This window comes from Schistocerca cancellata, chromosome 1, assembly GCF_023864275.1.
Source record: "Schistocerca cancellata isolate TAMUIC-IGC-003103 chromosome 1, iqSchCanc2.1, whole genome shotgun sequence".
Lineage (NCBI taxonomy): Eukaryota > Metazoa > Arthropoda > Insecta > Orthoptera > Acrididae > Schistocerca > Schistocerca cancellata.
In genome coordinates, this window is record NC_064626.1 from 878,630,021 (window position 1) to 878,651,349 (window position 21,329).

Sequence of the window (21,329 nt, forward strand, 5' to 3'; positions counted from 1 at the left end):
TTCTACGTGTGATGGGCAAACTGTCAGATGGAATGGAATTCATTTCATTTCAGGGCATGATTTCCTGAAAAAACCCTATCCTCCCCCAAATCTCCACAATATCTTGGTCGTAGCTCTATGCTCCTTCTGCACCCATTTCCCTAACATATAGCTCCTACCCCTGTGACTGCCTCACTGACACCTTCCTACCACCACCTGTACTAGCCCTGTAACTGACAAATACACTATCAAAGGGAGAGCCACCTGTGAAACAACACGTCATGTACCAGCTGTTATGTAAACAGTTTGGCCTTCTACATTGTTATGTCTACCACCAAGTTATCAGTTAGGTTGAATAGGATAGTCATAAGGTGTGTGCTAGCAACACACAATACCCTGTTGCAGAGCATCCTCTCCTCTACAACATGACAATAATCACCTCAGTGCTTGTTTCACCACATGTGCCATCTAGATTCTCCCCCCCCCCTCCCACAACAGCAGTTTCTCAGAGTTCCACAGGTGGGAACTGGTTCTATAACATGTCCTTCACTCTCACTGCCCACCTGGTCTTAATTTACGTTAATTTCTTCAGTATCAATATTTCTTCTTAGTAACTATTCCTTTCTTCACTACCCTTTAATTTTCTATATCTTTTAGTTTCTGACTTTTCTATTTTCCTCCGCCCCCACCTCTACCACGTATTACACACTTAGCTTTCCACTATTATTAATTCTTGCACAATGTTTTGTCAATTATCTTTTTTTGCTTATTACTTGATCTTAAACCTTTAAGCTCTCAGATTTCAAATCTCATCCAGTGCAGTCCCCAGTCAGTCAGTCTTTCCTTCTTATCCTGTACAGCAAGTCTCTCCTGACCAGGGGTTCTGGGTGATTTTTCTGTAATTCTCCCTATTTCATAAACCTCTTAGCCCTTTTCCTCCATACTCTTCTGTCCTTCTGTCCCCTTCAATACTTCCACCTGCAGGAGGAGCCACTGACAGTTTTATCCATTTGTAATTTCAGAAACTTTGGACTATCTTACTTATATTTCATTACCTGAACAGATTACAGTTATGTAGATCCTGTTACTCAATGGCAAGTACTAAACTTTACGTATTGAGCCTTATCAGAAAGATGAAAATCTGTTGGTGCTGTACTGGCTGTTGATATTGTCAAACATTTTGTGAATTAACATTTCAGTAAGGAGGCTAGCACTATCAGCAGAAAGTACCAAGTTTCCACATTTAATATGATCGTCCATAATTATGTTATTCGAAATAGCTATGTGCAAGGATTTCTCAATCTTGAGGTATGATTAGTTTACAGACTGCAGCTACATTTGTGTGTGTATACACAAACATGAGCTAAGAGCAATTTTAAGGCTAGAATGATCCTGTACCATACTCTGAACCATCTGACAGACGCAATCTAATAGACACTACCTTATACACAATTCTGTTGTAAATGAGGAAATTGCTAAGGCCAATAGTCAGTTTGAAAAGATTTGAAAAGCATTCCAGGATTCACAATTATTGTCTGTAGATTCCCTGGAGAGAAAACATTTCACACAACACTTTTTACATCGAAGTAGCAAGGGAAAGTCAGTATCAGGCTATAAAATCCAAGACTTCCTTAATTCATTAAGCAGGTGCAAGGATTGCAAATAATTTTAGACCAAGGATAACCAAAGCTGAAGTACTTGTACATAGCTCAATTTTAACAACAACTGTAATTTCAGTGTCATGAACATATTAGTAGGCCAAGGCCACATGTTACTTTATCCAATTTGGTCATCAACTACAACACTTTTAGTTGCTCTAATTGTATTGGATTTACTTCATCTGGTTAATTAACTGAGCATGTAATACGACAAACTGGGTTTAATTGCTTGTGTAGTGTATAGTGCCCTCCCAGACTGCTCAATTGCCATGGCTGATATCTGACACTGCGTCACACAACAGGCCACTAATTTGATGTGATCCATATATTGATATTATGAACAGCAGTCTCAACTGTTTTCTTCAATTAAGGATGTATAATGGGTTCTCACCACAGCACCAGTAATCAGTAAGTTCAGTTATGTATGTTTATGGTGGCTGTGATATTAGCCCTGATCTAAGTTGCGGATAGACATTTTTCATTATAGTTACCACTTCACAACATAAGTTTTATTATAGGGCCACTCTCATGCTTTGGATTACCGTATTTACTTGAATCGAAGCCGCACTTTTTTTCCGGTTTTTGTAATCCAAAAAACCGGCTGTGGCTTAGAATCAAGTGCAAAGTAAGCAGAAGATCTGACAAATGTTGGTAGGTGCCGCCACAACTAACTTCTGCCGTCGAATGTATGTAGCGCTACACAGGCATGCTTTGCAGGCACAAATATAAATACTGGTGCCAAACCCTCTGCATCAGTAAATGAATTAAAAAAAAAAAAAGGTGGAAGATGAGCTTTTTTTTCTCCGCCTCGAGTTTCGACCACTGCATTTCCTACATTATCCAATGAAGTAAATACAAATTCCGTATTGTTCACCTTCGAATGTAGCAGCATTTCAATGTACTACGAAAATCCGATTGGCAAGACTGTTTGGGATGTTTGTCAATATGGTCAACTCTACGTTCTGAATTTTTTCCTACCTGTGAGAAGAGATGTTTCCTTATAGGAACTTTTATGAATTGTGAATCGCATGCAGTATTCGCTTCACCATAAGAATAATACGCATATAAACATTTTGCCATGTATTCTTTCGTGTTTGCTGCTAACTCATTTAAATCCTGTCTGCCTAATAAACTACGAAACTAGAGTGAGACTAACAGCAAACGCAGAAGAATATACATATCATGTCATGTTTATATTCGTATTATTCTTATGCCTAATAGTGATAGAGTCAGAAATGAAGCACGGCAATTGACTAGATTTTTAAATCTAAGATGACTAATTTCTGTGCAGAATGTAATGTACTAAAGAGGTGTCTGCAAAGATTTTGAAATGGAGAAAAATTGTCGCTAAACTCTCGTTCAGAACAACTTCTATCATACGCTGTCTATTATTTGGATCTTGTTGATCATTATCAAAGAAAGCAGCAGTGTAAATAACAACAAATAGCAGTCTCTTGCCATTGTTTCGCTAATGAGACGATTCCTCTCTCTCTCTCTCTCTCTCTCTCTCTCTCTCTCTCTCTCTCTCTCTCTCTCTCTCTCTCTCTCTCTTTTTTCTTTAAAGCAGCGGTAGCGTGCACAAAAGCAAGCCATGCCGCGAGTGGCGACAGGTTGTAAACACTCATTATCAGAATGCGACAAACAATGCATGACAGTACAGTAATGCATTTTCAGCTTAGAGTGACGTAAACACCTATAACAAAGAGAACGGCACTTATCAGATGAAAGAAAAATAAGCAATCAATTCAAAACAGACAAAGTACACGAAAAAGGAAGAGTACCCTTATAAATACAGACAGAGCAACTGACGCATAGCAATGGCTACCGGGTAAAGCTTAACTGCTAAGCTTACAACTCAAACCAAGCTACTGTAGCTGTACCGTCATTCATTCGACCTAAATTGTGTCTCATATTACAATGGACCTACTTTGTTTTGATTTGGAGGTGCGGCCTAAAACTTTTCTCTCCCCTTGAATTTCGAGTCTCAAATTTCAGGTGCGGCTTAGATTCCGGAAAATTTTTTTCCTTCATTTCGAGTCTCATTTTTCAGGTGCGGCTTAGATTCGAGTGCGGCTTAGATTCGAGTAAATACGGTAAACATTTACAATTTACAACAGTAATGCTTTGACTGTAAAGGCTATCTGCATATTTGATATTCAACAGTATTGGCTTTAAGGTTAGTTAAACTAAATTTTGGGTGAATAAGCCATATGTTTACGCCTGAATGTAAGTCAATTTTATCACTTTCATTGGGGTTCCTGCCGGCACAACACCAAAGGTGTGCATGCAGATTTTAATTTCTGCAATTACTGAGTATACTTCACATTGGCATCTACCACTACACCTAATCGATCATAAACTACATTAGCTACATGTAACAACAATGTTAGTCTGCAATATGCCACTATATGTTCAAAATCATTATGCAAAACTAGCCCCTTATCAGAGGGTTGTAATGCAACCACTTTATGTCTAACTTTAAGCAGGTTGGTACTCTGGTTAATCCAATTCCAATTTGATGTGTTTTCTAACTCATTCAATCCACAAATAACTTTTCCTACGTAATTACTTACTCGCTGCAGTAATCTTATTGGTAATTTTTTTTACGTAGATGAATCAGAAGATGCAACTAAAAATGTTGTGAAACATGTAGTGCGCAACTACAAGGACTTTTATAAATACAGCTATGGTGGATTAACGTCTCCCCCTATAGCTGAGTGGCCAGTGTGGCAAAATGCCATGTGAGAGGCCCAGGTTCGATTCCTGGTTGGTTTGTACATTTTCTCTGCTCAGGAGCAGGGTGTTGTCTTCATCATCACTTCATCCCCATCAACACATAAGTCACCTAAGTGCCATCAGCTAAAAAGACTTGACCAGGCAACTGGTCCACCAAACAGGAGGCCCTAGCCACGTGCACACACACGGATTAATGAGCTCTCTTTCAGCTGTATGTTCATCAGTCTTACTTGTTCTGACATTTACATTTTACTGCTTGAAAGTTCCTAGAACTATATATAGATGCAAGTATAGTGAGCCCATTATTCTCTTGCCTCATGTAGCCCAGTAAACAACATCATCTGCAGCACAGCATCCATCATCTTCAAGCAGAAAAGCCTACACCACTGGTACCATCAACAACAGTATCAGCTGAACTATAAGAAGTAGTAAAAACCATCTGCCCCTCAACTCCTTTGGTTCCATCAGATTCACCTGGTCCTACTCCAAATCCCATGCCACTTTCCTTGATGTTGACCTCCACCGGTCCAATGGCCAGCTTCACACGTCCGTCCACATCAAACCCACCAACAAGCAACAGTTCCTCCATTACGACAACTGCCACCCATTCCACATCAAATGGTCCCTTCCCTACAGCCTAGGTCTTCGTGGCAAACGAATCTGCTCCAGTCCGGAATCCCTGAACCATTACACCAACAACCTGACAACAGCTTTCGCATCCCGCAACTACCCTCCCGACCTGGTACAGAAGCAAATAACCAGAGCCACTTCCTCATCCTCTCAAACCAGAACCTCCCACAGAAGAACCACAAAAGTGCCCCACTTGTGACAGGATACTTTCCGGGACTGGATCAGACACTGAATGTGGCTCTCCAGCAGGGATACGACTTCCTCAACTCCTGCCCTGAAATGAGATCCATCCTTCATGAAATCCTCCCCACTCCACCAAGTGCCTTTCCGCCGTCCACCTAACCTTCGTAACCTCTTAGTTCATCCCTATGAAATCCCCAAATCACCTTCCCTACCCTCTGGCTCCTACCCTTGTAACCGCCCCCGGTGTAAAACCTGTCCCATGCACCCTCCCACAACCACCTACTCCAGTCCTGTAACCTGGAAGGTGTACACAATCAAAGGCAGAGCCACGTGTGAAAGCACCCACGTGATCTACCAACTGACCTGCCTACACTGTGACGCATTCTATGTGGGAATGACCAGCAACAAACTGTCCATTCGTATGAATGGACACAGGCAGACAGTGTTTGTTGGTAATGAGGATCACCCTGTAGCTAAACATGTCTTGGTGCACGGCCAGCACATCTTGGCACAGTGTTACACGATCCAGGTTATCTGGATACTTCCCACTAACACCAACCTATCCGAACTCCGGAGATGGGAACTTGCTCTTCAATATATCCTCTCTTCCCGTTATCCACTAGTCCTCAATCTCCACTAATTTCAAGTTGCCACCACTCATACCTCACCTGTCATTCAACAACATCTTTGCCTCTGCACTTCCGCCTCGACTGACATCTCTACCCAAACTCTTTGCCTCTGTATATGTCTGCTTGTGTCTGTATATGTGTGGATGGATATGTGTGTGTGCGCGCGCGCGCGCGCGCGCGCGCTAGAGTATACCCGTCCCTTTTTTCCCCCCTAAGGTAAGTCTTTCCGCTCCCAGGATTGGAATGACTCCTTACCCTCTCCCTTAAAACCCAAATCCTTTCGTCTTTCCCTCTCCTTCCCTCTTTCCTGACGAAGCAACCGTTGGTTGCGAAAGCTAGAATTTTGTGTGTATGTTTGTGTGGCTATCGACGTGCCAGCGCTTTCGTTTGGTAAGTCACATCATCTTTGAAACTTCCTGGCAGATTAAAACTGTGTGCCCAACCGAGACTCAAACTCGGGACCTTTGCCTTTCACGGGCAAGTGGTAGAGCTGTGCAATTTAAGCTGTTGGACAATGCTTCTCATGCCACAACATCAGGTGCATGAATCTTGTCTGATAAAAAGTGACAGTGATATTCTTCTGGACAGTGTAACACCCCTGAACAATGGATTGTATCAGACAGTGTACTATTTGATCTTGCATGTGACCTTGTTTCACTCGCAGACCAGGCTATTCCATAGTTACAGCAATCTAACCAGTTGGATTTGTGACTACTCACTTTTTAACAGCTATCAGTCATGTCTTATGTGAATCTTACCTCTCTGGATCTCATTCAGCCAGTTTGCACTGTCTCCTGCTTTGCCTACCGAACATCATGACATGCTGCACATGGACAATATGTGCCCAACTATGAATGTCACCTAGGCAAACCATTGGCCACAAGACACTCTCAAGCTACCTCCTTTTTTGGCCAGATCAATAATTTTGTGGTTTGCCACTGTGGACAGCATTTTGCTTCGAGTGATGTCATCAGTGCTTGTACAAAATTCATTGTTTTGCTTAGCCACTAGGGAGTGGGGGGGGGGGGGGGGGAACACACGAATACTGTATGTTTAAGTGATATCTTCCCCTCCAACCTCTGCACCCCCCACCACCCTCCCGGGAAAGCTGCTGTACTCTGCAGCCTCACACGCTCCCCGGAGGAGGAAGAAATCAATGGCAATTGTGGCATTGCCTCCACCCACAGATTGATCTCCTCCTCATGCCCGACCACACGTAACAGATCTTTTGGGTTGTTAAGCTTCCCCCATAAAACTAAGTGGCTTGGTCACCCATGAACATGAATCTTAGGATGCACATCTTGAACTTGCTGGTAAAATATATTCTATCATAGAGCATGTACAACACATAAATAATGTTGACAGCAATGGCAGAGAGCATGAATTGCGACTACAGTTGTTGCACAACCAACCTCCTGCTTACCATGAACTGTGCCAACCTCACTTGACTTCCCTCAATTCTGATGTCAATGTATTCAGTCAGAGGGATGAACTTCGCGTAGTCTCAAATTTTGTCCAGATATGAACTCAGAAAATCTATCAGTGCACTGGATGTAATTCTGTGGATTTCTCCAGTCTTAAGACAAGTAATATCCACTACAACTGGCAACTGTTTCAAGATTTCATGGTACATTCTTAATGGATGTACTTCAGCGATTGATGATATACTTCAGATTTTAGTAGAGGAATTTGGTGGACCTGAGGCATATGCCAATATTGATGATAAACTGCTCATAAAGTGAATTTATACAAGAGCTTCATCAAGAAGACTGTGGCGACTGTTAAGATTGGACAACAAGATGAAGGTGACAACGATTTAACTGAATTGGACTTTACTCCACATCCAAACAAGCAAGCAGTTGAAGAACTAAGAAAATTGAAACACTATTTTTTAGTAAAATGTGACAGAGGGACCCTCTGCAGCTGAAACACACATTGAGAAGTCATTTACATAAAATGAGAGTCTGGTTCAAAAAAAAAAAATTACATGATTATTTCAAACCAACCTTGCAGGATATATGAAAAAATTTTAATACTTTAGTATGCTAGTGCTTGAAATTTAGGCTTCTTAAAATTGTTTATCAATTTTCTGAGCATTTTAGAAGTCAACCACAGCAAAACTTCTATCATACCACATCTCAAAATTTGCAGTTATGATTTTTTTTTTTTTATCATCAGATATACTGGTACGGCATACAGGTGCATACCATCACAAATCCAGCAGTGAATGCATTTAAACATAAATTTTCATTAATTTATTTATATAGCACATCTTAGTATAGTACTTTTCTATCCACAGTACATTGTACATACTGTATTCTATACTGTATTTTTATCCTTCATGAATAGTGGACACATTTTAAAAGCAGATATTTTGATTTTTCCCATAGATGTCCATTATTCATAAGTTTTACTGTAATAATAATAATAATAATAATAATAATAATAATAATAATAATAATGTACAGAACTTTTAATATTTGTTCATTTTTTCTGGCCCAAAACATTTCTAATAGTTTATTGGTAATTATACATACCCGAGGATTGATATGTTTTACAACAGGGAAAATATTAATAATGTCTTCTTCAAAAAATGTTAACCTGTTCTTATTATCAAAACTATATTCTCTCAACATAATTTGTATTCCTGTTTTTAAACAAAATGACCTGAAACAATTAAATTGCTATTAAATTTTTTAAACATTACACAAACACAAATATAAATATATTCTGTGAACTCTGGATGTAATTTAGACCAATTTGTATGAACTACACAGGTGCACACCGAATACACTTATAACAACCACAAACATGTTGTATACATACCTAAGCAATGATATCTTTTGGAAAGAGAAATGTTCAACAGCTGTTTCAATAGAATCAGCTGGCAAGTCCCAGTCATAGTATGCTTTTAATTCACTCTTCAGTTGATTCCACAGAGACTTTGGAGTTAGATTAGCCCATTCATTATTGTCAGCATTCACAAGAGGATTAGAACGGCCCTTGCGTTTGTTTCGGCGTTTTGAGGTTTTTGTTTGTAGCTGCATGAACAATTGCAATCAATGAATCAGAAGAATGAAAATGATAAACTATTTTATGTAACTTTATTCTTTTTCTCATTGAACAAAATTTATTTTAATGCACTGTCTATTTTGCTTTTAATCATCAATGAAAAGCAAAGACCCTTCCTTATGACTAGTTATCATGCTCTAAGATTCCAGAGTATGAAACATGCCCTAGTTTTTCAACACAATGCACTAGTATACCAACTTCTGCTTCTAAAAGTTTTATAGATACTATTTCAACAGGGAGTGTCTCAAAAGCCAGCTGCGATACATATATTTGATTTTGTTACATCATGCTCTACTGTCTCAGTATTTAAATAGTTAACTTTAAGGGGCATTAAAAGTTTGTTTCAAGCTGAAAAAGAAAAGCTGCAGATGAAATCTGTCAAATGCTAAAATAGGCTTCTGAACAAAAACCCTATAACCCAAACAATAACATTGGAGTGGTAACCTTTGGGGAAATCTCCCAAGGATGAAGAATATTTGGATTGACCCATCATCATGCACGACTCCAGGAATGACCACAAAACTGTGAGTACTGCTCTGTAATGATAGAAAGCAGAACGTCCACAGTGCTCATATCGTTCAGGTATATGATCATAAGCCAGCTGCGGTGGCCGAGCGGTTCTAGGCACTTCAGTCCGAAACTGCACGACTGCTATGGTCACAGGTTCGAATCCTGCCTCGGGTGTGGATGTGTGTGCAATCCTTAGGTTAGTTAGGTTTTAGTAGTTCTAAGTTATAGGGGAATGATGACCTCAGATGTTAAGTCCCATAGTTCTCAGAGCCATTTGAACCATATCATCATATTCCAGCATATCAGCTGGTCGTGAGACTAATGACAGTCAGCGACATTATTGGATTCAAATGTTCATTGCACTACAGTTCACAATTATAATCTTGAACTAAAGAGAAGACACCACCAATTCCTTTTCAAAAAGTTCAGAGTCATCAACACAATGCTGACACACAACTTCATTGGATTTATTGAATACAAACCTGAGCAGGCTATTCGGTGGTGACACTGGGGATAAGTATGTTGTGTACAGTTTATGATTTTTACTAGGCACTTTATGGAACTCTGAACAACACTTTACAAAGAAGCGGGTGAAATTTGTCAAGCATCTGTGTGTCCAAGCCTAAACACATATGCAGCAGTGCAGCGAGGAAAAAAAAAAAGAAAGGTAGACCCAGCAAAAGTATTCTGCACATCATCTAGACCATGGCAATGCTTTAGAGGTTTTGTGTACAAGGCAGTTTCTAGAAAAAAAAGCCAGCTTTACATTTACACACAACTGAGCTGAACTTTGCTTAGGTCCCCCATTTCACAAAATCAAATTGTCTGACAAATCAGAAGTTCTGCTGCAGTCTGTACATGGGCACATAACATGGTTGCCTGATCATTTGTAATGACATGCAAAATTAATTTGCATTTTTCATGGCAGTTAATGGAAGTCTGAAAAGATGGTAGCGATTAGGTGCACAAAGTAACTCAAGTACATCATTCCTGCAATTTGTCTATACAATCTGTCTAAACTAAATTCACTTCTGAATGCAGGAGACAGAACTTTTAGAGGAAATCGGACATTAACTGGCTCCCAGTTTGATCTAAATGATAACTAGAATATGACAGATATCTACTTCACTTTAAGTTCACAATATAACGGATAAAAATTACACATATGGTACAATCATTCATATGCCCATTTTGTGCTCATTTTTTCTCGTAAATTTTTTCAGAGTACATGGTATAGCGAACTATGATACAGAGACCCTGATATAACAAAGACCCCTGGAATTATTGTATTAGAAACAGACATTCTATAATTGCTAAATATTACACATTTTTAAAATGCTCGGACAGGTAAAGTATTATGAAATTAAACTGGCTGAAAGGCACTTTCAGTTTGATATGGGTGGCTTTCTTGAACTCAGAGGTTTATGAACTATTGATAGTGTTCTCAGTTGCATCCAAAATATATTCTATAGCCATGAACGTGTGTTCAGTTAAAGCTGGCAGGAAATACATTGAACAGGATGTTGCAGATATTAACATTAAAATATCTTAAGCAAGAAATTGCATAATTAATGAATTAAGAATATTTTAATTTTAAGACAGTGTAAACACCTGATGAATTAAATTAAAATTATCTATCAGCCTGACTAGTGATTTAAGAAAGATTGAGTGCAACTTCTAGCAGTAATTCAAATGGGAAAAAATAATTTAACACAAGAGAATACACTTAGATCAAATGGTGTTACTACTTGCTGTTATCAAGAACATTAAAATCATTAGTGGTGATACTGAAGTACTACTATGAGATAAAATGACCACGTTGTACTTTGATTTTTTTATTTACTGCACACATTTTAATTGTCTTCTTTTTACAAAAATTAGGATATAGTATTACCTCATCAGCGACTTGCTGTGGATGAGGTACTTGACAGGCAGACAAGAAACAATTAAGGAAGTGACTTATTGCTGCAGAAAGGTTCATCAGCTCTGTACTCTGCAACAAACAAGAGGACAATTTTTAAATGTGTAATGTTCTCTCTTTATGTTATGATTTACTACCATTTTATAAAATCATTACTTTCACGCAACAGACTGAAAATTATGTACCTGCATGTAAGTCGTGAAGACGTGTTTTGCTGCCCTGGTCACTAGCTCTGAGGCAGCTATATTATATAAATACTCCAGCTGCTTCACTTTTGCCAGCATAGTTGCAATTTTTCCTAAATACCTAATGTTGATACCACGATTATGGATCATTTCAGAAAGGGTAGTTCCATCCAGTGGGGCTGTTGAATGATCAAGACAATCACGAATCTGCAAGGAGAGGAAAAGTTATATATTTCAGAAAGTGTCTGCAACTTAAGCAACAAAAAATTATACAAATTATTCATAATACATTTGACCACCTCATTGTAACAGCACAGTTTTCCAAAGAAATCTGCTTGGACATGGGATATACAATGCTTAGATTACCTTGTAGCTACCCCTAAATGACAAGTAGTTCCCTCAACAAATGGCCCTACCATACTGATTCCTCCATATCTGTCCAATTACAGCAAGTGCTGTAGCCCTGATGACATCAATGCTGAGAAGTTTTACTTACTAGTTAGAACTTAGGTGTCGCATGAAACATTTTTTTTAAATAATAGAAACACACAGGAGTATAACTTAAATCATCATGTTCATGATGAAATTTGTAATGTTAGACTATGACAAAAGGAGTCTCAAACTCCCCACCATTTAGTATGGTGAAGTGCATATTATGGGACTAAAACATGAGCTGTGCTTCATCTGGTACATGCTACGCAAATCCAGTCAAGCAGCTCTACAAATTACATCTATAATTTTGGAACTTTACAAGATATTTGTTCTTATCACAGCTCACAGGACATCTATGTATCACTTTGAGGTGTTGGCAAGGAATTGCTGATGTGGAATGTTGACACATTTCTCATAGTTATATTACAAAAACCCAGAAAAAATGTTGACAAAATAACATGCAAAGTTTTATCAAAGCAAGACTGATCCTTTTTATCAGACTGAAGGCAGCACTTCACATTTATACCACATTATATCATTTTAAGAATAATTGATGAAATATATGATGAGATAAAAGAAATTATTCAGGTAGTGAAGGGAGACGAAAATTTAACAGTCATGGGTGACTGGAATTCGAGAGTAGGAAAAGGGACAGAAGGAAACATAGTAGGTGAATATGGATTGGGGGTAAGAAATGAAAGAGGAAGCCGTCTGGTAGAATTTTGTACAGAGCATAACTTAATCATAGCTAACACTTGTTAGAGAATTGTGAAAGAAGGCTGTATACATGGAAGAGGAGATACTGACAGGTTTCAGATAGATTATGTAATGGTAAGACAGAGATTCAGGAACCAGATTTTAAAATGTGAGACATTTCCAGGGGCAGATGTGGACTCTGACCACAATCTATTGGTTATGAACTGTAGATTAAAATTGAAGAAACTGCAAAAAGGTGGGAATTTAAGGAAATGGGACCTGGATAAACTGAAAGAACCAGAGGTTGTACAGAGTTTCAGGGAGAGCATAAGAGAACAACTGACAGAAATGGGGGAAAGAAATACAGTAGAAGAAGAATGGGTAGCTGTGAGGGATGAAGTAGTGAAGGGAACAGAGGATCAAATAGGTAAAAAGACAAGGGCTGGTATCCTTGGGTGACAGAAGAAATACTGAATTTAATTGATGAAAGGAGAACATATAAAAATGCAGTAAATGAAGCAGGCAAAAAGGAATACAAACGTCTTACAAATGAGATCGACAGGAAGTGCAAAATGGCTATGCAGGGATGGCTAGAGGACAAATGTAAGGATGTACAGGCTTATCTCACTAGTGGTAAGATAGATACTGCCTACAGGAAAATTAAAGAGACCTCTGGAGAAATGAGAACCACTTGTATGAATATCAAGAGCTCAGATGGAAACCCAGTTCTAAGCAAAGAAGGGAAAGCAGAAAGGTGGAAGGAGTATACAGAGGGTCTATACAAGGGCGATGTACTAGAGGACAATATTATGGAAATGGAAGAGGATGTAGATGAAGATGAAATGGAAGATATGATACTGCGTGAAGAGTTTGACAGAGCACTGAAAGCCCCGAGTCAAAACAAGGCCCCAGGAATAGACAACATTCCATTAGAACTACTGACTGCCTTCGAAGAGCCAGTCCTGACAAAACTCTACCATCTGGTGAGCAAGATGTATGAGACAGGTGAAATACCCCCACACACTTCAAGAAGAATATAATAATTCCAATCCCAAAGAAAGCAGGTGTCGACAGATGTGAAAATTACCGAACTATCAGTTTAATAAGTCAGGGCTGCAAAATACTAACACGAATTCTTTACAGACAAATGGAAAAACTGTTAGAAGCCACCCTCGGGGAAGATCAGTTTGGATTCTGTAGGAAGGTTGGAACACATGAGGCAATACTGACCTTATGACTTATCTTAGAAGAAAGATTAAGGAAAGGCAAACCTACGTTTCTAGCATTTGTAGACTTCGAGAAAGCTTTTGACAATGTTTACTAGAATACTCTCTTTCAAATTCTGAAGGTGGCAGGGGTAAAATACAGGGAGCGAAAGGCTATTTACAATTTGTAGAGAAACCAGATGGCAGTTATGAGTCGAGGGGCATGAAAGGGAAGCAGCGGTTGGGAAGGGAGTGAGACAGGGTTGTAGCCTCTCCCCGATGTTATTCAATCTGTATATTGAGCAAACAGTAAAGGAAACAAAAGAAAAATTTGGATTAGGTATTAAAATCCAAGGAGAAGAAATAAAAACTCAGGTTCGCCGACGACATTGTAATTCTGTCAAAGACAGCAAAGGACCTGGAAGAGCAGTTGAACGGGATGGACAGTGTCTTGAAAGGTGGATATAAGATGAACATCAACAAAAGCAAAACGAGGATAATGGAATGTAGTCGAGTTCCCAAGTTGGGTGATGCTGAGGGTATTAGATTAGGAAATGACAGGCTTAAAGTAGTAAAGGAGTTTTGCTATTTAGGGAGTAAAATAACCGATGATGGTCGAAGTAGAGAGGATATAAAATGTAGACTGGCAATGGCAAGGAAAGCGTTTCTCAAGAAGAGGAATTTGTTAACATCGAGTATAGATTTAAGTGTCAGGAAGTCGTTTCTGAAAGTATTTGTATGGAGTGTAGCCATGTATGGAAGTGAAACATGGACGATAACTAGTTTGGACAAGAAGAGAATAGAAGCTTTTGAAATGTGGTGCTACAGAAGAATGCTGAAGATTAGATGGGTAGATCACATAACTAATGAGGAGGTATTTAATAGAATTGGGGAGAAGAGGAGTTTGTGGCACAACTTTACTAGAAGAAGGGATCGGTTGGTAGGACACGTTCTGAGACATCAAGGGATCACAAATTTAGCATTGGAGGGCAGTGTTGACGGTAAAAATCGTACATGGAGACCAAGAGATGAATACCCTAAGCAGATTTAGAAGGATGTAGGTTGCAGTAAGTACTGGGAAATAATGAAGCTAGCACAGGATAGAGTAGCATGGAGAGCTGCATCAAACCACTCTCAGGACTGAAGACCACAACAACAACAACAACAACAACAACAACAACAACAAGAATAAAAATTAATTTGATGCAAGACTCAAAATAAATATCTTAGGAAGTAAACTTTGAAGATACCCAAGTCTTCCACAATAACACAATTTTTAAGAAAAGTTTAAAAACTGAAATTGGAATAGGGACATTCAGTATAGAACGTAATATTAATGAAGTTATGCTGACATTTAATTTTAAGGATATCTGTGCAAGAATGGCCCCAGTTTTTAGTAACCTGTGTTTAAATAAATGTTGTGATCTGTAATTTGTTAAATGAGAAGCTTACTGTGCTACAAGAGCCAAATAGCGTGAATGATTAAACTTTCCATCTTGTGTCTAGTCACATATAAAGGGAGGGAAGGAAGAAGAGCATTTAACATCCTTCAACAATGAATTCATCGAAGAGATTGTGTACAAGCTAGGATTCACAAGGATAAGGAATAGTATCAGCTGTTGTCTTGCTGAAAAAACCATTCTGGCATTTGTGGAAACTGATATAAGAACCTCTGGAAACTTAAACCTGATAATTTGAATCCTGCCCTCCTGGATAAGAGTCCACTGTGACACCTTGTTGAGTGGTTCTACACAAACTGTCCCAGTGATGCAGACAATTATGATAGGAACATTTCACGATAATTTGACACAGCCATTATACGTATACTCACAAGTGTTGGTATCTGTACAGTAAGGAGGAACTCGCAAGCATCCTTGACTAGCTGACGCTCCTTTTTAAGCCTTTCCCCATCTGGATCAATGTGCTGAACTCCAGGAGAATAGACATCAGGATTGAAGCGGATGTCAAACTCTGTTTCCTTTAGAGACCCAACAGCAAGTGCTGCTTTCCGAACTATCTCCTTTGTGCTCTCCTCCACTACAAAAATCAGAATTTTCATTGATTGTTATTTCTATTAAAATGTCAATGTAATTACTACATAAAAACTGTTATTGAAAAAACTGTAATTGAAAAAACTGTAATTAGATGACAACAGTAGGAAAAAATTAACCTATATCGTGCAACAATTACCTTTGCTTGTTTTAGATGTTATAACTTCCTTATTTGTATAACAGTAGCAAGCCAGAGAAGCAACTACTGCTAAGGACAATTGCCATGAGAAATAGCCTTTGACACAATTCAAATACCATAAAATTTCATAATCTCTTTGCATTAATAACGGTTTTTCATTTTATTGACATTCACTATAAGCATTTATGGTTTAGTGCAAGTATGTTTTTAGTAACATATTACAGATTTTTTTAAATTTATTGTTAACAGAAGCAGCAATAGAAATAAAAACTCAAAGCAGTGACATGAAACCAATTTTCCTTATTTTAAGGTATGTAGTAGTTATCTTTGAAAATTATTAGTGACACTGATTTATTGCATATAATTAGAATGCTAGATTACATGCCTTTTTAAATGTTTATAAACACATACATCAAAAAAATTTAATTACATACATTTCATATATTGGACTGATGAGTCACAAGAAGGCTACTTCATTAAAGCCTTTCTGGTAGAGCATTGTGATGTTCAAAGAAACACCCAGGTTTTAAGCAGCCTTACTTATTGTTTTTAATACCAGCATATTTAATAGTTTCCATTCTAACCATCCCCCTAATGTTTTTTAATATTCCATATATATCTATGCTGGCTCATTTCCTGCTACATATTAACACAACAGCTGTATATCTTTGAACACTATGAATATGAAAGGATAAATAGGAGAAGAAATATTTCTGAAATGATACTTTACATTACTCCTGTGCACTATGATATGTGAACTGTAAAATGCAGCCCCCCCCCCCCCCTCACCACCCAACTACCAATCCAGGGTTTGTAGCACCTTTCCTGTCCTTTTTTCCAACCTTCAGATGATTTACCTTTCCTTTTCTGTTTCTGATCATTCTCAGTGTGATAAAATTTTTAGAAGTTATGAAAGTTAAGAGTGTATCAGAGCTGCCAGAAACTCTGGTTTGTGGGCTGTGAGTAAAGACTCCTCTTCTGATGCACCTACTCCCTACCCCCTACCCCCCTCTCCCTCCCTCCCTCTCTCAAGCTGAAGGACTTTCCAGTTTACAAGTCTTACTGAAAATATGAATCACTTTCTCTACCATGCTTTTGACTAACTCTCCTCATGCCCTGAAATGAGGAATGTCCTCACCATTATCCTTCTCACCACACTCAGTGATATTCTGTCTCCTACTGAACCTACACAATATCCTTGTCTATCCCTACATAGCCCTTGCTCCCAACTCCTTGCCTCATGGCTCATATCCCTGTAATAGACCTAGAAGCAGGACCTGTCACATACACCCTCCCACCACCTCTTACTTCAGTCCAGTCACAAGCATCAACTATTCCATCAAAGATAGGGCTACCTATGAAACCAGTCACGTGATCTACAAGCTAAGCTGCCATCACTGTGCTGCATTCTATGTGGGCATGACAAAGAACAAGCAGTCAGTCTGCATGAATGGCCACTGACAAACTGGACCACCCAATTGCTTAACAATCTGCCCAATGTGACGTCCTTCATTTCAGTGACTGCTTCACAGCCTTTGCCATCTGGATCCTTCCCACCAACACCAGCTTTTCTGAACTGCACAGATGGGAACTCTCCTTGCAATATATCGTACAGTCCCACAACCCTCCTGGCCTCAACCTTCTTTAACCATTGTCCTTACCCATCTAGTGTTCCCTGTTCCCATTCTAGCACTACACAGCCCTCTTTTCCACCATCACACCCACAGTCTTTTTACTTCTCTCCTTTTTGCTACACACCCACCCTGTGCCCTTCTTCTAACCTCCTGACTGCACCTAGTTGCCCTACCCTCTTTCCACCATGTCCCTGTATGCTCCCACAAGCAGCGCTTCAGTGTCCTCCAATGCTACCCTGCTATCTTTACCCCTCCCCACCACACGGTGTCTTCTCTCATCATGTGGCCTCAGCAGACTGTAGTCTCTCTCTCTCTCTCTCTCTCTCTCTCTCTCTCTCTCTCTCTCTCTCTCTCTCTCCCCCCCCCCCCCCCCCCGTGTGTGTGTGTGTGTGTGATATATATATATATATATTTTTTCCAAAGAAGGCCTTGTTAGCCAAAAGCTCATTTTCTCACATTCTTTTTGTTGAACCTACCCACGACTTAGCATCACCACTATATAGTGAGTAGCAACCATCCTTTGCATAATATTGTTGAAAAAAAAAATTAATTAAGCCATTTGACTCCCACATTACACCAGAGCACCATACTGAACTAGAATCCATTTTATTTACTTTTACTTCGTCTACCCACCTCTAGCACATGTAAACAAAAACAGTATAAAAATTTGTCATTTATAAGTACAGTGTTAGCTTACATTCTTGTTTCTCTCCATTTGAGATAGAATCAGTAATACTCTCAACTATTTTCTTTGCTTCATCAGCTTCCATTTGATTCTCAGTTGAAGCCACTACATCAGTTTCTGGACTTTTCCTCGTACTTTCGGTTTTTGATTTGTCTACTGAGTCTTTCTCCTGCACAAGAAAATCTTTATGTGAACACTAATCTTACATAGCTTTGAGCATGATATTTAAACATACACAAACACATTTAAATTAAAAAGCTATTGAATGAAAGTATATATACATATTTAAAAATCATGTTACATACTCAAAAAATACCTAAATCTCATCACAGGCTAAAACCATGAAAAAAGTGGTAGTTCTGGGGACTGTTTTAACTGCTGTGATTACGTAGGCTTTCCCGGCATAATAAGTCTTGGAAGTCTCTTCGGGTTTGCTGCCGGATCCTAAAATCAACTTGACTCGATATTTCGGCGATCCAACCGGAAATGTTGGCAATCATAACATTTTCCTCAAATATCATTTTGTGGCCCTCATTTAGGCAGTGTTCTGTTACCGCCGATTTTTCCGGCTGTTGTAGCCTCGTATGACGACGATGTTCCACACATCTGTTGTGATTGCCAACATTTCCGGTTTTTGGAATAGTGTCTATAAAGAGGCAATTGAAATTGGGTTGGCTGATAATTTAATCAACAGAGACAAAGGGTTTCCTCTTAGCAAAATGTGGAATCCTGTATTATCTCGCATCAAAACTGAACGTTCTTCGGTGCGGCCTTGATTGCGATATATCGTTGCCAGCAGTGTTTCACTAAGGGCGGCGCCACCTCCCTGTTTTGGAAGGCAGAAACCGTGATGGGAGGTGCATGCGCTGTGTACTGAACGGTGGCCTATATAGGACATCGAGTTGCAATCTTGCGTCAGTTCTCAGCGGGACTCATCAGCAGAAGCAGCATTTCCTGAAGATGGTGAACAGTTGGATCGCCGAAATATCGAGTCAAGTTGATTTTAGGATCCTGCAGCAAGCCCGAAGAGACTTTCAAAATGTCTTTACTGCTGTTATGGGCAGATGCCGGTAAGGTACATAATATTATTATTTTATCTACTCTCACAGTATTTCATCAGTAATCAGAAAAAATAGTGCAAATGACATGTTTAATCATGAATATTCATCGAGTGGTTAAGTGCAAAGAGCCTGCAAAATAGCCATTGGAATACTTGGCTATGTTAACATTCTAGCTGTTGAGAATGTGCTAGTCATAGAATAGCGAGTTGTTGTTCTGGTTCTCACACAAAAAAAATTCACTAATATTATTAAATTTGTTTTATTTGTTTTAGTCATCATTGTTGTTGTCTTCAGTCCAGAAGACTGGTTTGATGCAGCTCCCCGCGCTACTCTATCCTGTGAAAGATTCTTTATCTCTAAGTTGCTTAGAGTATTCATCTCTTGGTCTCCCTCTATGATTTTTACTCCTCACACTTCTCTCCAGTAGTAAATCGGTGATCTCTTTATGTCTCAGAATATGTAATACCAACCAATCCTTTGCTCCCTAGCTCTATTCAGTACTGCCTCATTAGTTATGTGAACTACGCACCTAATTGTCAGCATTCTTCTGTAGCACCACATTTCAAAAGATTGTATTTTCTTTTTGTTTAATCTGTTTATCATCCATGTTTCACTTCCAGACATGGCTAAATTCCAACAAATATTTTCAGAAAAGGCTTCTTGATGCTTAAATCTATACGCAATGTTAACAAATTTCTCTTCTTCAGAAACGTTTTTGTTGCCATTGCCAGTCTACATTTTATATCCCCTCTACTTAATTCCTCATCAGTTGCTTGGCTCCTCAAATAGCAAAACTCGTCCAATACTTTTAGTGTCACATTTCCTAATCTAATTTCCTCAGCATTAACTTTTTTTATTTGGCCAGATTCCACTATCCTTGTTTTGCTTTTGTTGATGTTCATCTTATATCATCCTTTCAAGACCCTGTCCCATTCCGTTCAATTGCTCTTCAAAATTCATTGTTCTCTCAGAGAATTACAATGTCATCAGCCAACATCGAGGGTTTCATTTCTTCTCTCTGGACTTTAATTCCTACTCCAAATTTTTATTTTGTTTCCTTTACTGCTTGCTCAATGTACAGATTGAGTAACATAGGGTAATAGGCTACAATCCTATTTCACTTCCTTCTCAACCACTGCTTTCCTCTCATGCCCCTCAACTCTTATTACTGCTGTCTGGTTTCTGTAAAAGTTGTAAATAGCCTTTTGCTCCCTGTATTTTGTCCCCGATACCCTCAGAATTTCAAAGAGAGCACTCCAGTCAACATTGTCCAAAGCTTTCTCAAGGTCTACAAATGCTATAAAGGTAGGTTTGCCTTTCCTTCATCTGTTTTCTAAGATAAGTGTTAGGGTCAGAATTGCTTCTCATGTTCCTACATTTCTCCAGAACCCAAACTGATCTTCCCCAAGGTTGGTTCCTGCCAGTTTCTCCATTCTTCTGTACAGAATTTGTGTTAGTATTTTGCAACCATGACTTATTAAACTAACAGTTTGGTAACAGTCACACTTCCAGCACCTGCTTCCTTTGGAATTTGAATTATTATATTCTGTTTTAAATCTGAGGTTATTACGCTTGTTTCAAACATTTTGCTCATCAGATGGAAGAGTTTTGTCATGGCTGGCTCTCCAAAGGCTATCAGTAGTTCTAACAGGAAATTATATACGCCCACAGCCTTGTTTTGACTTGGGTCTTTCATTGCCCTGTCAAATTCTCCTTCCAGTGTTATATCTCCCACCTCATCTTCATATATGGCCTCTTCCATTTCTATAATACTGCCCTAAAGTACATCATCTTTGTATAGACACCTTATGTACTCTTTCTACCTTTCAGTTTTACCTTCTGTGCTTAGGACTGGTTTTCCATCTATGCTTTTGAGATTCATAGAGGTAGTTTTCTCCAAAAGCCTTTTTAATTAACCGTAGG

At 38.9% G+C, this 21,329-nt stretch overlaps 1 protein-coding gene across 1 annotated transcript in view; it reads right to left on the reverse strand.

The window, feature by feature from the left end:
- LOC126190416 (clustered mitochondria protein homolog) overlaps positions 1–21,329 on the reverse strand; it is a 352,064-nt gene that overhangs the window by 23,613 nt on the left and 307,122 nt on the right. Inside the window, 6 exon segments of the mRNA XM_049931019.1 lie at positions 8,353–8,482; positions 8,642–8,856; positions 11,292–11,390; positions 11,504–11,710; positions 15,668–15,873; positions 18,358–18,514. Coding sequence (XP_049786976.1) covers positions 8,353–8,482; positions 8,642–8,856; positions 11,292–11,390; positions 11,504–11,710; positions 15,668–15,873; positions 18,358–18,514 — 1,014 coding nt within the window.